At 40.4% G+C, this 16,936-nt stretch overlaps 1 protein-coding gene across 1 annotated transcript in view; it reads right to left on the minus strand.

The window, feature by feature from the left end:
- Positions 1-671: 671 nt before the first annotated feature.
- pak1 (p21 protein (Cdc42/Rac)-activated kinase 1) overlaps positions 672-16,936 on the minus strand; it is a 25,370-nt gene continuing 9,105 nt past the window's right edge. Inside the window, exons 2-16 of the mRNA XM_019861408.1 lie at positions 11,351-11,565; positions 11,019-11,113; positions 10,550-10,624; positions 9,631-9,703; positions 9,498-9,535; positions 8,842-8,955; positions 7,865-8,111; positions 6,481-6,544; positions 6,339-6,387; positions 5,144-5,256; positions 4,948-5,065; positions 4,766-4,865; positions 3,990-4,186; positions 2,900-3,037; positions 672-972 (exon numbers count right to left, since the gene is read on the minus strand). Of these exons, the coding sequence (XP_019716967.1) occupies positions 886-972; positions 2,900-3,037; positions 3,990-4,186; positions 4,766-4,865; positions 4,948-5,065; positions 5,144-5,256; positions 6,339-6,387; positions 6,481-6,544; positions 7,865-8,111; positions 8,842-8,955; positions 9,498-9,535; positions 9,631-9,703; positions 10,550-10,624; positions 11,019-11,113; positions 11,351-11,543 (1,701 nt within the window). The 5' untranslated portion in view covers positions 11,544-11,565 and the 3' untranslated portion in view covers positions 672-885. The remainder of the gene's footprint in view (positions 973-2,899; positions 3,038-3,989; positions 4,187-4,765; positions 4,866-4,947; positions 5,066-5,143; positions 5,257-6,338; positions 6,388-6,480; positions 6,545-7,864; positions 8,112-8,841; positions 8,956-9,497; positions 9,536-9,630; positions 9,704-10,549; positions 10,625-11,018; positions 11,114-11,350; positions 11,566-16,936) is intronic.

A 16,936-nucleotide genomic window follows, 5' to 3' on the forward strand; every position in this document is an offset into this window, starting at 1 on the left:
CCCATCCCCCATTTCAGATACAGTCAAGATAACAGTCGATGGAGAGGCAGGCTCTCCAGATGCAAAGCTGTTTGGATTTAAGACAAACAAACCAAAAAAATCCATAATGTCTTAAATTTTGACTTCTTCTCTCCGAGCAGGTACTTCATTTGTCTTTCTTTGCGTCAACGCTGAAAAGCATTCGCACGCAATTTCTTCATTGCACTCTCTAGCTCAAAGGTTCTTGAACTTTTTGGCTCCAGGGACACCTTACGGGGGAAGATTGTTTCCAACAACGCCCACATGGACACAATCCCACAAAGCTATTTGTAGGGAAGAGTTGTTGTTTTAGTTTGTTTCTTTTACTGGCACGCCAGTCCCCATATGTAGGTAATTAATTTTTTTAGACCCCCCAATCTATGACTTGTGGAGACCCCGGTTTTGAGAACCAATGTTCTAGTTATTATTATTACAATAATAATTATTATTAATCAACTGCTCGAACCCACAGTGCAGACTGGACGACCAATGCAGCTAAGGTAAGCTGCGTCCATGCTACAATCACTTGATATCCCAGCATTATCATTTCTCTTACACACACACACACACACACGCGCGCGCACAGTCATTTTAAAAAAAGATACAATAAAAACAACAGATGTATATTCTGACAGCAGACAACACACACACACACACACACACACACACACACACACACACACACACACACACACACACACACACACACAGAAAACAATGAATTGAGTCCTCTCTGCTGATGACATCATTGATCGGAGCAATGACATCATTGGTTTGGTTCCCCAACCCCCACTTCCTCACCCGCACCACAAGAGTCCAGAGTCGAGGAAGAAGAGGAAAAGGAAGAGGAACGTTTGCAGGCGCAAGCTAGCGGTTGTTCTTGGCCGCTTCCTTAGCGGCCACGATGAGCGGAGTCAGGCTGGAGAGAGGTTTTGCCATCTTCAGGAATTGGTGCTGGGCATGAAGGAAAGAAAGAAAGGCTTTTTACCCCCCCAAAAATCCAATAGAAGCGCAACGTTAGAAAATAAATCACAGCTGAGGTCAGATGGTTTGAAATTACAGTGAATCCCGCTATATTGAGGTGCATCATTTATGCCTGGGCTACAACGCATATTCAAAAGCAATCATTTTAAATTGAGTTTTATATTGCTTGTGCCAAGGAACTATGTTGACATGTGTGGAGGAGCTTCATTTAGACCAGGGGTGTCAAACTCATTTTTGTCGCGGGCCACATTGTAGTTACAGTTTCCCTTCGAGGGCCGTTATGAATTTTGGGAAACCATATAAATGTTCAATCACCTCCACATATTACATACACAGTGCACAATAAATTGATGGATAACTAGTTTTAAAATCAGAAGTCAAAAATAATGACTGTTATTGTGGATTACATATGACAATTTGAAATTTTGGTTCAGACTTTAGCAAGCATCATGGAACTTGACATGCTTGATTTGCTCTTGTGGGCCACTTAAAATGATGTGGTGAGCCAGATCTGGCCCCCGGGCCTCGACTTTGACACCTGTGATTTAGACAGAAGTACTACTTTGCTGCCTTCTTGTGGCATCTTAACACCAAAGAACTACAGTGGTACCTCTACTTACAAAATTAATTGGTTCTGGAAGAAATTTCTTAACTAGAAAATTTTGTAAGTAGAGACGCGTTTTCCATATAAATGCCTTAATCCGTTCCAAGCCCCCCAAAATTCAGATATAAATGTTTCCTAAAGCATAAAAAGGCATCAAAATATGTAACAAATACATGTTACAATTACATAATTGCATAATAAATGAGAGTTGTATGTAATGTAAAAAACTAAGAATAAAAAATAAAAATGATGGTCATTTAACTTTTAACTGCGTCTTCAATGTTTTTTGCCCGCTTTAGTTCATGTTCTCTCTCAGAAGTGGGTTTTGTCTGGCGTTTTATAAAGAAGTTTGCTTTTGTCGGCTTTTAACAATCCTTCGAAAATGTCCAAGGCAAACATCAGCATCGTGAGTGATCGCCCAACTGGTGAACACTTTTTCTGGGTGATTCACATTTACGTAAAACTATTGGAACGCCTCATGACCCGAGGGGCGAATAATGAGGACGCTGCAGAGACACAGTTCTATCTATCTACACACGGACATATACGTTTGAGGACCCTCTTAGCCAATGGGATGCCAGGGTGATGCTCAGTAGTAGCCAATGGCAGAGCAGCTATAAGTATGTTGCATTCAGGAAACTCGGAGCTGCGATTTGCAGCCGATACTGTATTTTTACCTTTCGTATCTTGAAATTTCTTTTATAACAAGAGGCAATATTTTCCTGTTGAGTCATTTCATAACTTGAAAATTTTGTATGAAGCGACGTTTGTAAGTAGAGGTACCACTGCATGTTGAAGTGAGGTGAGGAGTTTTACTTAGACAAAAGCCATGATTTTCCACCACCTTGTGGCATTTTGGGGCCAAGAAACTATGATGAAGTGAGTTAAGTATCTTCACCTTGACAAAACTAGGACTGTACTTTGCCACCATCTAGTGGCATCTTTTGGCAATTGTAAAATTGTTTTTACTGTGGAATTTTCGCTATTGAGAATAGGCTTGAACAGTGGGTACACGTGTTTTATTTTAACACAGTCTTCAAGAAGTTGGAATTTTAAATATTCCAGAATGTAAAACCATACAATGAGCCATCAAACTGCATGGATCCAACGCCACATCCCCTCTCATGTTTTTCATGCAGAGTTCCGCTCACCTCAGCAAAGTATTTTCGGCTTGTAAGGACATGCCTTGGGTCAAAGGTTTCCAATATGTGGATAAATCACTGTTTTTCAATGTATAAATCACCATGGACCTTATTAATTGTTAAGAAGGTTTCTTTTTTTTTCCCCCCATACCTGCAGCAATTCCTTGGCTGAGCCTCTCTTCTCCACGTCCATCTCCAAACATCGATTCAGGAAATCCCTGAAGGTGACTGAGAGTTTCTCTGGGTTCTGTAGCTCCGGTGTACCGTTGGTGGCGATCAGATAGAGTGCCTGGAGTGCAACATGACAACACTTTTTTTACTACAGTGACACCAAGCGGTCACGAAACGATGTCTGTCTTCTCAGCCGGTGGTGCTAAAACGGGTCCACCGAATGTACGAAAACATTGACTCCTCCCTACTTTAGCTTTGGGCCAATTAAAAGCTTTGTTATGACTCTGACATCATCACATAAATCTGACAATTTACATCAATAAATTGTTTGGTTATTTTTGTTAAACAAGATGGAGCTATTCACTGTTTTGTGCTAAGGTTACGAGTATTGTTTTTTTTCCTTCCATTTTGAAACGATCTTGAAGTGGCTTGAGTAGCTTCATTTAGACAAAAGTAGTGCTTTGCCACCCTCATGTGGCATCCAAATGCCCAGGAACTATGCTGAGGTGAGTTGAAGAGCTTAACATAGACAAAAATAGCTTTTTGGCACCATCTTGTAGCATCTTTGTGCCAAGGAACTATGTTGAAGTGCCTTTAAATATTTCATTTAGACTATAGTAGCACTTTGCCGTAGGGCTCAAAAGATTTAAACGGCCAATGTTAGCTTTTGCAAATTATTCTTTTTTTAACACAGCACATCCACGCATAGCATGTATAGGCAATCACTGGATTCAGGTTATTTTTTCCAAAATGAATGTCTTTTCCAGCACAACATTGGCAGACTTTTAAGTTGTATTTTTGAAATTCACTTGTCACCTCATTAAACTTCAACTAATATACTATTTACAGTAATCCCTTGTTTATCGCGGTTAATGGGGACCAAAACCACCCGCGATAAACGAAAATCCGCGAAGTAACGACCAATTAACATAAACAGGTAAAAAAAAAAAACCACACACACACACACACACATATATATATGTTTTTTTGAGAGGAAAGTGGTTGAGAGGAAAGTAAGCCCTGCACAAAGAACATAAACGTGCGCCGTAATGTCAAAAAGAGACGCTTACCCTGAGCGGGTTTTCATTGAGGTAGGGGGGCTCACCCTCCACCATCTCGATGGCCATAATGCCAAGGGACCAGATGTCCACTTTGGGGCCGTAAGCTTTGCGGGTCACCACTTCCGGAGCCATCCAGTAGGGCGTACCCACCATGGTGCTCCGTTTGCTCTGCTCCGGAGTGATCTGAGCACAGAAGCCAAAGTCGGCTGCAAGGAAAAAAATAGATAAAAAGGGGTCACATTACTTACAACGAATGTATAATATTTACTGTAAGTTCAAATGTGTACTTAAAAGGAACCACACAAAATGTAAAAGATGTTTAAATGGAACCAGAACACACCCTACTGGTCAAAATTTGCAACAACAAACAACTATCAAGCCTGAACACATGAACTTTAGTATTGTGTCACTTAGATAGGATAAATGTATAAATGGGATCGTCATAGTGATTTTATTTTCCATTTCTGAAGATTGCGGCATAACTTAATTAAATGACTTGCATTCAAAAGCAAACTAACCAGATGAGTATTCATCAGGACCAAAAACACTTACTAGCAAGCCAACTAGCTTACTAACCAGCAGGGATGTAATAATGGTAACGGCATATTGCAAGATTAAAATTGCCACGATATCACTAACCAGCAGGGATGTAACGATAACGGCATATTGCAAGATTAAAATTGCCACGATATCGTCGTCGTCATCTCAAGATGTTGAAAACGCCACATCTATTCAATTGGCCAGATTATTTTTCATTTGTGCAGTTTTTAAAGTCGTCCACTGACTGAGCTTGACGGATCCGTCCATTCCGAGCAAGATGTTGTCACTCTTGATGTCTCTGTGGATGACTTGGTTGGAATGGAGGAACTCCAGAGCTTGCAGACACTAGGGGGCGACACAGGCCATCACAATCGTCTACTGTGATTAATACCGTAATAATTATTATAATTTGGCTTATTTTTCTTACCTCTCTACACACGGCCGCTATCTGCGCTTCGTCCATGCAGGTTTCCGTGACGACATCTGTCAAGGAGCCGCCGGCCAGGTACTCCATCACCACCCACAGCTCGTCACCCACCAGGTAACTATTGCGACCGATCGTACAGGATGACACGTTCCGTTCGGCGGCACCAAAAAAAGCAAACCGAAGAAAAGCGGCTGACCTGTCCAGGTAGTTGACGATATTGGGGTTCTTGTTTTCCCTCATGACCAGGATCTCGTTGATGATGAGTTCTTTCTTGGGCTGCTGTTGCAGGTTCATCTGCTTGATGGCCACCTGATGCCCAAAACAACGTCGTTGTCATCATCGTATCTTGGGTTGCATTTACTCAGCTTTAGCACTGGTGTCCAATTAGGCACCAAGACAAGCAGACTGAAAGAACTAAAACTAAACATTTATGCATAGAGATCTTACAATTGCAAATAAACTCCCTTTGTGTCAACTTTTAGAGTTGCACTGCTAACTAACTGACTGACTGACTGTCTAATTGATTTAACCAAAAAAAAAAAAACAAAAAAAAAACAATCTACCAAACTAATGAACCAATGAACTAACTTGCTAACGTAATGGGCAAACATTCAACCAACGAACTACCCAAATAACATTTGTTCTGACTAAATAAACGAATTAAAAAAATATAGCTAACCAACCAGCCAACAAAGGACCAATTAATTAATCAAATAAGTAACTCACGAGTTACCTAAATGAAACTACCAAATAATCACAATCAAACTAAACAAAACACAAAAATTATGACGTCATTAACTGAACGATTAAACAAATCAAACTAATTGGCTAATTACTTAATCAGACTAAATAACAACAACTAACTACTTAACTTAATAATCAAGGAAACTGACCAATTACTCGACTAACTAACCAAAGAACAAACTAAGTTGCTTGCTAACTAACGATAAAGCAAGCTATGTAACCAACAAAGTGACAAACCAAGTAAATAACCAACTAATCAACCAACCAACTAACGATCAAACTAGGAAACGCAAAATCAAACCAACTGTTATACTAAAGAAACTAAGAAAATAAACTAAGCAGCCAGGTACTGTACGACCTAACAAAACCATCAAATTAACTAGCTGGTAAACAACGAAGCAAATAATGAAAGTAACAAAAGAACCAAATAACAGTTAAACTAACTAACTAACTGACATAAGTACAAATTCATCAGATAAGGAGCTGACTAACCACTAAAATTATAACTAACAAAACTGCTCAACAATTAAATGAATTAGACAATATCAACGAATGAACAAACTAACTAAAACAAACATTTAAAATAAAATTTCTGTCTACCAATGAACATACAGATTTTAACTCATTTTTTTAAGAAATGAACTGACCTCTTGTCCGGTGGCGACGTCGATGGCCGTATAAACCGTCCCGGATGCGCTGGTACCACAAAACAACAATTTGACAATTAAATGTCACTTTTGCTACTAAAGTGTGCCTTTCTAAACATTACTAAATTCCATTTCCACTCACCCCTGTCCAATCTTCTCAAAGCGAGTGTATTTTTTCTTGGGGTCTCCGACACTCACAATGGTCCCTGCGTCACACAGACAGAATTTTTTTGTCATTAATTAGGAAGTCATCAAATCTCTATTGGGACAGAATTCGGATGATAGAACAGCAATGATGTGTGTCTGATCATCCTTGTTGTTCATCCCTGACACTCAGTTGCATTCTGACTGAGGTGAAGACAAAAACAGTGAGAGAGAGCGAGGGAGAGAGTGAAAGAGTGATAGAAAGAAAGAGAGAGAGAGAGAGAGAGAGAGAGAGAGAGAGAGAGAGAGAGAGAGAGAGAGAGCAGTGTGGAGGGATAAGAAACTGCCCCCATAGAAAATAGAAATGAAACAGTCGTAGAACAGAAAAAGCAAAAGGATAAAATAAAAATATTAGAAATTATACAGAAATAGCTGATCTAATACAAATACAACAAATCCAAAAAATAGATCTCAAACAAATAAAAGTAAAATGCACATACAAATAGTAAAATAAGCAGAAAGAATAAAAGAATGGAAATAAACACAGTTATAAAATAGAAAGTGTTCAATAGAAAATAGAAGTAGAATAGAGATGTTACAGTAACAGAAATCGAATATAAGTGAGAAAGAAATAATGTAAACCAAATTCAAAATGTAAATATGTACAAAGTAGAATAGAAATACAATAAAATAGTAGTAGAATAAAAAACGAAATCAAAGAATAACAGCAATATAACCCAGAGAAGTAGAAATGAAATGGAAATTAAGACTAATAAAAATAAAGTAGGAATTAGTTATGAATCAAAACAGAATCTAAATAAAATGGACATTAAAAATAGAACTAAAACAACGTTAAAATAGCAATAAAGTACAAACAAAAAATAATTTTTGAAATTAAGTTAAAAAATAACTGAACAGAAATAAAAATAGAAATCAAATTAGTTAGGATTTAAAAAGTGAATAGCAATAGAATAGAAACAGAATAAAAATAGATTTGAAGAACTATGAATAGAAAGAGTAGATTTGAAAACAAAGGAGAACATTTGTTCAGTGACGTGACCAAGGCTGGAAAGTTTGGGACAAAACCCTGGAAGAACGACCAATCAGATGAGAGGATTGAACAAAGAGGGTGGGTACAGTGGGTATGGTGGATATCGGGCCTGTCAATCACAGAGGCAGACAGACAGTATCCACATCTTACCAGCAGAGGGCGGCCTGAGCACATCTGGACAGGCGTGTGCGGTGTAGGAAAATATAATACATATACAGTATCAACTTCGTTTTTTTTTTTTTTTTTTTTTTAATTAATTGTCATCTTTTCTACATTTCAAAAGCCAATTTTTCAATTCAAGTGTCCGTATTTGATGACAGGTGAAACTTACTGAGCTTCTCCAGGATCTCCTCGTCTGACATCTTCTTCTTACGTCCTTTGTCCTGAGGGCGGGGTAGGGAGGGCCCGGGTGCAGGGGTGGCCCCTGGAGGGCTACCGGGAGGGGCGCCCTCCGTGGCGCCGGGTGGGGTGATGGCCGTGGTAGACGTCGCGGAGGAGGTTGGCACCACAATAGGGGAGGTGGCCGCATCTTTGGTTGGAGGAGGCGGCAGGGGCTCGATCACAGAGCGGGTGTAAATCTGACAACATTAATTTGAATATTTACGTTTTCATATTTTCTCATGCAAATGTGTGCGGCCTTGCCATGTTTGTTTTTATATGTTTTGGTGTTTCTGATTAATGTAGTGTGTTGTTTTGCATTCATTTCTGTATGTTTCTTTCTTAGTGTGTGTGTGCGTGTGTGTGAGCGTCCAACATCCTGTGGAGTCTGAACAACGGTCACATGGTGAGGAAATAAGTTCCCACAATGTAAATCATCACTGAAAGTTTGGCAAAAAGCTCTAATGTACGTGTGTTCATGTTTGTGTGTGTGTGAGAGAGAGAGAGAGAGAGTGTTCCAATAAAGTCATCACCATGGAGACGCCGGAGGGCACCATGGTAGCAGCCTGTTAACCGCCAAAATGTCTGAGAACTATGTGTGTGTGTGTGTGTGTGTGTGTGTGTGTGTGTGTGTGCGCATATATCCATGTGTGAGACAGGGAAGGTAGGCTCATTCATTCTGAGTCATTGCCCTATAGCGCGCCCGCACGTGTGTTTTCAAGTGTGTTTTTATGTTTTATTTGTATGTTTAAGTGTGTGGGGGTGTTTTTATGTCAGTTTGTTTTGTATTTTTGTGTTTCTACTAGTGTGTGTATTTTTTGCCTTGTGTGCTTTTGTGTGTCACTGTTATATGTTTAAGTTTTTTGTTTTGCGTGTGTGTGTGTGTGTGTGTGTGTGTGTGTGTGTGTGTGTGTGTGTGTGTCCTCCTACCGATTTGGTGTGTTCTGGCCGTGGGGCAATGACGGGCGGCGGCTCGGCTTCGTCCTCATCTTCATCCTCTGACAGGGTGGCGATGGCGGGTGTCTCCGAGACGCTCTTGGAGATCTGAGACAAACGAGGACAGACAACCACCACTAGTGACATTGTTCAACTGTGACATCACTTCCTGTTGGGCATCTGAAACACACTCTTTCCTTCCCTGCCATGGACTGAATCATCACGTCACTTTCACTTTTCAATCCTCTCTAAGAAAATGCGCCACTCTACGAGAACACAGGGAGACGACTATACAAGGATACTAGGCTACAAGGATACTAGGACACTAGAAAACAAGCATACACAGAAATGAGTAGGCTAGGACATGAATGATAAAATGATGCTAGGATGCAAAGACACAAGTGTATTCGGAGTTTAGGATGCTTGAATGGTTGCTGGGCGTGTGTCCAAGCTGCATCGGCAAGAAGATAAAATGTGCTCATTCACGTTGCAGAGAAAAGCAACGAAAAGAGTCTTGGTCATCACTTTGTGTCCTCGTCTTCATTGTCACCTTGTCAGCATCTCATCAACAAATCAATATAAATGAGTACGTTCAACGAGAGATCATGACGGCGCATTTGGGTACACTCGAAGTGATCATGTTTTCTTACCATCGCAGTGGACGATGCGAAGACATCTGCACTTTTGTCTGTGTGAAAACAAAAGGTCACATTTTGGCCAAGAGGTAATAGGAGTCTGTGTGTGTGTGTGTGTGTGTGTGTGTGTGTGTGTGTGTATACCTACCTGTGAAGCTCATGTATTTCTGGCTGTTGCTGGTCTCTTTGGAGTCATAGAACTTGAGAACGTCCAGCACTGCCTGGAGAACAAGGCAGTCATGGTAGTTAGGTAGTTAAGGTGGGTAGGTTGCTACTGTAGGTAGTTAGCTCAGTACTTGGTTAATATGGATTGGTAGGTACGTAGGTATGGTAAATAGGTACGTGGATATGGATGATAGGTAGGTAGCTATCGAGGTTTGGTAGGAAGCAGTTATGGTTGGCATTTGCCACTTATGGCAGGTAGTTTAGTTAGTTATGGTGGTAAGTCGGTAAGTATGGTGGGTAGCAAGGTAGGTAAGTATTTATGATAGGTGGAAGTCATTGCTGGTAAACAGTTACTGCATGGTAGGAAGTTCAACAGGAATTTATAATTGGTAAGTAATAATTGGATTGGAGGTAGGTAGTTATGGTGTGTAGGGAGTTATAGTCCATCGTTACATATGTACTATAGTAGATGGAAATTTACCACAGGTAGTTATGGTAGGAAGGTGAGTAGGTAGTTATGGTTGCAGGAAGGTATTTATGGTAGATAAGTATGTTATGGTGGATAGAAAGGTAGCTCGGACAGAAGGTAGCAGTTATGGTTGATAGGCAATTATGGTAGATAAGTAGGGTCAACATGGTTGGTTCGTGGGTAGTTATTGTTGGTAGATATGGTGGGTAGGTGGCTAAATTGCTACAATAGGTGGTTATATTATGGGTGGAAGGAGTTAAGGGAGGTAGTTATGGTTGGCTGGCAGTTCGGTAGTTATTATAGTAAATAGATAGGCAGTTATAGCAGTTGGGTCAAAATGCTAGGTAGGTAGTCAGGTTCGGTAATCATGATTGGTGGGCTGGTATTGGGAGATAGCAGGCCTGTTGTCATGGTAGGTAGGCATGATATATACCTGAGGGTTCTTCTTTTGCTCCAGTTTGGTGATGTTGGACGTCTGCAGGAGGCGGGCCCACTGCTCGGGCATGCCCTACACGCACACACGCACACGAGAAGATGCCCTATTTGCAATCACATAAATGGGTCACGCAAACTTGTTCTCAGACTGGGTCAGCCCATCCAAGTTTACACTTCACTTCTTCTCTGCTAAAATCATTCAACCAGAGGGACCTGACTAAAAAAATATACGCACACAGACCCACACACACACGCACGCAGGAGCTAAAAGAGCTCACTGAGGCGGATCAAGATTGAAACTAAACAAGGCCCCTTTGTCTGATGGGATTATTCAAAGCAAAAAAGTTCAATGATGTGAGACCAACACATTTACACACACACACACACACACACACACACACACGCACACACACACACACACACACACACACACACACACACACGCGCGCACACATGCACGCACTTACAGTAAACTCTCCGGTGACTGCGTCAAATCCGACATGGATAGTGTGCTCGAAATCAGACGGCAAAGAAATCTCAGGTCGCTCTTTCTTTTTGTACGCTGAAACACAAACACAACAAAGATTTGCTGGATGTCTTCATGGTTAGGACACAAAGGGAAACCGAAATATCTTTTTTCCCATGCATGTGAATGCCAGAGCAACAGGTGGCGCTATAGTCCATAATTTCAAGACCATTTTAGCCAATGTCTGAAGAAACTCACAATGGCCAATTTTGTGGCATCACTTGTGTGAAAGTGGCTGAAGAAGGTGTTTATTGATTTTTATTTTTTACTCACTCTTGTCACCGCCACCCGTCAGGATGAATCGAATGGATCGGTCTTTCTTCTTCTTGTCCTCAGGGTTGGGGGGCAGGGGTTTGGAGGCATGATTGACGGGGGCGGGGTCTTTGCTGCACGAGCCAATCATGGTGCTGGTGTTCCTCATGGGCGGGGCCGGCGGCTTGTCCTCCACCTCCCCGTTGTCACACATTTTCTATTGGTTGCACGAACGCCTGCACAACACGGTGAGTAATCACAAATTCGCAACCTGCACAATAAACTCATTTTTAATACGACTAAAGTACTACAACTTTCACACTCGAGCACACTTTTTCCACGCAAAATTAATAAAATTTTTCATCGTTAAGTAACTTTATAAATTGAAATAATTGTCCACATAAAGTGTCATTGTATATTGTCACATTCAAGTCAAGTCATTTTAACACTAGGGTGATTTTTTTTGTTTGTTTTTGCATCAAAAAGTCAATTTTCTCACGAGTGACTTTTTTTTTTTTTTTTTAATCGGTTAAGTAATTTGACAGTGAAGTAATTTTCTCACTTGGTAATATTTCACACTAATAAAAATACAAGTATTTTTTCCAAAGCTAAGTAGCAAATTTTCACATTTAGGCATTTTTCCAGACACGCATGAGACCCATTTTCACACTGAAACAGAGTGATGTCAAGTCATTTGGCACAGTACGATAAACTTTCACACCAATGTTAACTCGTAATTGATTACACAAAGTAATTTTTCAGCCTAAACCACAGCAGTTTTCCAAGTCTTTTTCCACACAAAACTTCATTCTTAAACAAAAAAAGTAAACTTAATTTTCCAGAGTGAATCCAAATCATTGTCACAAAAAAAAAAAAAAAAATGACGTTTGCATAATACCCTCGTCTTAAAAACTAAGAGGAAGATCCACGAGGACAACATAAGATATGGATACCTTAAAACAACAAATGACAAGCTGATCTTATGACATTTGACGAATACATACATAAATATGATACGTAAGTAGAAATTTTTACACTGCCACATGTACACTGATGTGCAATCTGGATCAGATCAGGACTCAAATTGTTTACCCGTATAAACGCACATTTAACTAACACTAAATAACAGCATTTGACATGTACATGGTTTTGGTTCATTATCCCTGTGGCTGGCTATTTTTTACTCCATCGAGCCAACTTTTGGATCGTTAAATCTTTAGATTTTTTTTTTTGATTCTTTGTTATTATTCACTGGATTGTATCGTACAATATGGGTAAAATGGGTTTCATTCTAGACTCCAACCTGAGCAAATTTGGATTTTAACTCATTCAGTACCAGCCAATTCCAGACCAAGTCTGAAAAGACGTTTAAAAACGTATTTGGGAGTGAATGAGTTAAGAGGCCGACATACACACTGCTGACCACAGAGAAAATTACAGTTTTACTTATTTGTGACCAAAAATGGCCACAAACAAGCTGAAAGAGTCAGAAAATCATACAAGGCCCAAGGGTGAACAGACATATCTATCATTTCTTACATAGACAAATAACACAGAAGATCATAAAATAAAGATCTCACCTGTGAGGAGACACAAACACCACAAGAAACAAACTACAAGTGAATAGCACGAGCACCTCGGACATCTTTTTACACATCCCATCTGTGATGTCACACACTGTGATGTCACTAGGTGAGTCACATGACTCATGCACGCACACAAACACACACACTATATATATGTACACATGAAGCATCATGTGGCGTTTCCAAAAAAGACAATATGACAGTTGTGTGCCCCAGACAACAATCAAGTGACACGTTCAGTAAAACACGATTCGACTTCAGAACTTTAGTCACTTGAACTCTTCCTGAAACTCAGTTTAGACAGAGACAAGAAGAGTCACTTAAAGTCACACACGCACACAAAGTGCACTTTGTTGACAGCCACCAGACATTCAAATGTTTGCTGTTTGCGAGGAAGTGACCAACTCTTTGTTGTTTGTTGGTCTTGAACACACACGCGCGCACACACACACACACACACGCACACACACACACACACACACACACACACACACACACACGTAAAGATCTGCCCTCAGCTCTTACAGGAGGTAACACAATAGAACGTAAGCTGATATCATTGAGTCCTGTTACTATTGTCACGACTTCATCACACACGCACGCACGCACGCACGCACGCACGCACGCACGCACGCACGCACGCACGCACACACACACACACACACACACACACACACACACACACACACACACTCTGTATTCATGAACCTGAGGGAAGAGCTATCTGCCAGTAGCAATCCAGACCCTTCCCTGCATCATCTTGACATGTGTACCACCCTGCTTTCTCCACTGCAACTGATTCAAACTTAAAAAGATGAACAAAAGTCAGGTCATGTGAGGAAATTACTTTGCGCATTCCAAGAATTCACACTCTCCTTAGACTTCCGGTTTACACACACACACACACACACACACACACACACACACACACACACACACACACACACACACACACACACACACACACACACACACACACACACGCGCGCACATGCAAACACCTCAAAATGAGGTTTTCAAATCAGTTTCCCATATTACCAACAGTTTTAGAGCATTGTGACTGATCTTTCAATGATCCACAGAAAATTGCATTCCATGGCAGTACAAGCACAGAGATTACTAAAACAAAGAGTAGATTTTGTTGTTTCAGCAGAAGAAAAAACTTTAGATCCAGCTTTTCCCATATAGTAATCAGCAGTCGAACATGGATTGATGTCACTCAAAACACCAGTTTCCGACCAAAAAGTGAGAAAAACAAGCTTTTTTTGTATGTGTGAAAACAACATGTCAAGCTGAAGAGTGACGCAAATATATTTTGCTTTTTTGACAGCTCAAAATATACGAACACAAACGGAGTTTGATGGCAAAATAATGATTTATTTGTAGCTATACAACTAAGTGTGTGAGTAACACTGACTCACGGCATGGCGCTTTGCACATGGAGTTCGTACATCATCTGCAGTAGTTCAAAATATATGACAAAAAAAACTCAGTTTCAGGGCATTACAGTCAGACTACAAAAATACGCGGAAAGAGAAAGATACGTTTATCACCTGGAAAATTCGCCGGTTGTTGCGTTAACCAATGGGCATTTGCCAAATGGTGAGGCTTGATCAGAGTATGTCCATAATTTTATTGCTAATGTACTTTGAAATTAAGTTCCGTGTGTCCAAAGTTCAAAAGTAAAGCACACTGCAATAGTGTTTTACTTAGTGTGCCACTTGATTGTTGTCTAGGACAGTTGTGTGCGCGTGTAAGTGTGTGTGTGCACCTGACGGCAGCGTCTGAAATGAGACACCTCGTCAGCACCTCCATGCTAGCTTTTGTGTGTGTGTGTGTGTGTGTGTGTGTGTGTGTGTGTGTGTGTGTGTGTGTGTGTGTGTGTGTGTGTGTGTGTGTGTGTGTGTGTAATCTGGTAAGGACCACACCTACTTGTTCATTTTCTGCCGGTAAACCTGAGGGCCTCAGACAGAGGACTTGACGCAAGCAGACAGAGTTTGAAATAAACTGACGCACGAAGAGTTAGTTAGTTAGTTAGTTAATTGTTTATTGAACATACAATACAATAACAATTGACAAAAGGCAAGCAAAATTACAAAAGGAAAAATAAAAATAAAAAGTAAATAAAACAAACATCATCACCGTTATATGCTCAAAGGAGTAGGAAGAAGTATACAACTTATCTAGTCCTACCCCTTGTTGTGTAATAATATAAATAGATCATTTTTCAATGCAAAAGAAAAGGAAGAGTGGAGCTATGACTGCTACTGAGCCAAACATTTGCTTAACTTACTTATTAACTTATCACACTTTTCTCCCATGCGCTGTCCCTGGAAATTACAGTGGCCGCTGGAACCCAAAATGGCTGACCTTGTTTCGATATTTGGTCCTGACTTCTGGAGACTTTTTTGTGGGTCTGCAGTACTCATGATAGAAATATCTACCAGATTTCATGTTTTTAAGTCAAACTGTCTTGGAGGGCTGGATTTTCAAAAGAGTCAAGAGTCAAAGGGCCGTTGATCGAGAAAAAAATAGACTTTTAAACCCAAATGCCTGACTTGCTGTGTCCTACGGCCTCTTGAGACTTATTTGTGAATCTACTCATGATAGACATGCTATCAAATTTTGTGTTGGCTTCAGTGGCTGAACTTATAAATAAATAAATACAAAAATAAAAATCAATGGGATCCCTGGAAATGGCCAAAATGACCATAAAATGACGCCTTTAAACCAAAATGGCAGATTTCACATCTATTTTCAAGCATTACCTCTTGAGACTTTTTCTGCACCTACTCGTGATAGACATTGCTACCAAAATTCATGTTCCAAAATCAAACTGGGAATGAATTACTTTATTTGTCTGGTTGCGCATAACTGAATTAATTGAGCCCAATACAGCTGCTTCGAACCAAAATGGCTGAACTCCTGCATTTTTTCCAGTATGGCGCCTGGAGACTTTTTTGTTGGTGCATACATGATAAAGATTTCTACCAAACTTAATGTAGCTAACTGTAAGTCAAACTGGCTTCAGGGCCTGAATTATTTTATTTATCCAGTTATGCACAGTTGAGTCATTTGAATGGCCGAAATTGACGCCCACCTTTATCTTTTCCGGTATGGCTTCTTGAGATTTTTCTTGCTCTATGCATTTTCAGGGTTCTAATATACCTAAATTAATGTTGCTAAGTCAAACTGGCTTCAAGGGCTGACTTTTCAAAAGATTCAAAGGACTGCAAAAGTACTCCTAACATTTCTGACTTCCTGTGTCATTAGAGGCATGGCCTCTTGACACTTTTTTTGTGAATATACTCATGATGGACATGTGTACCAAACTTTGTGTTGCTAAGTCAAGCTGGCCTCAGGAGATGAATTTACCAAAAAGGACACTAGAAGAAAAAGAAATGGGAAGTCATCAAGTGAAATGGTCCAAGAAACCAAAATCTTCATTGCTGGAGACCGCAAGATGTGATGTGGTCATAAACACACACGGACACACAGATACACACACTTAATGTGCGTGTGTGTGTGTCTGTGTGACAACATCCTGGGAGGAGACATCATGGAATCACAGCCAAGAAGAGCTCATCGCCTGAGAGGATGCATGATGCCCTGCCCAACAACAACAGCATTGCCATAGCAACCACAACCTCTATCTGTGTGTGTGTGTGTGTGTGTGTGTGTGTGTGTGTGTGTGTGTGTGTGTGTGTCTGTCACGTCATCAAGGCTATGCAGTAAGACCATGAGGAAGTAGCAAAAACTAGTAAAAACTAAAAGTTGGAAATAAAACCATTACGGTCAATGAAAACGACAAAAAATAAATCTCACAAACACACACAGACACACTCAATGTCACACCCATGCACTTAACATATCACACACTGTAGTCTCAGCTGGTCTCTAAATGCAATATAGGCGGGGGTGTATGACAGATGGTTGTTTGTGTGTGTGTGTGTGTGTGTGTGTGTGTGTGTGTGTGTGTGTGTGTGTGTGTGTGTGTGTGTGTGTGTGTGTGTGTGTGCGT

The sequence above is a fragment of the Hippocampus comes genome, unplaced genomic scaffold (genome assembly GCF_001891065.2).
Source record: "Hippocampus comes isolate QL1 unplaced genomic scaffold, H_comes_QL1_v1.1 scaffold122, whole genome shotgun sequence".
In the NCBI taxonomy this organism is placed as follows: Eukaryota; Metazoa; Chordata; class Actinopteri; order Syngnathiformes; family Syngnathidae; genus Hippocampus; species Hippocampus comes.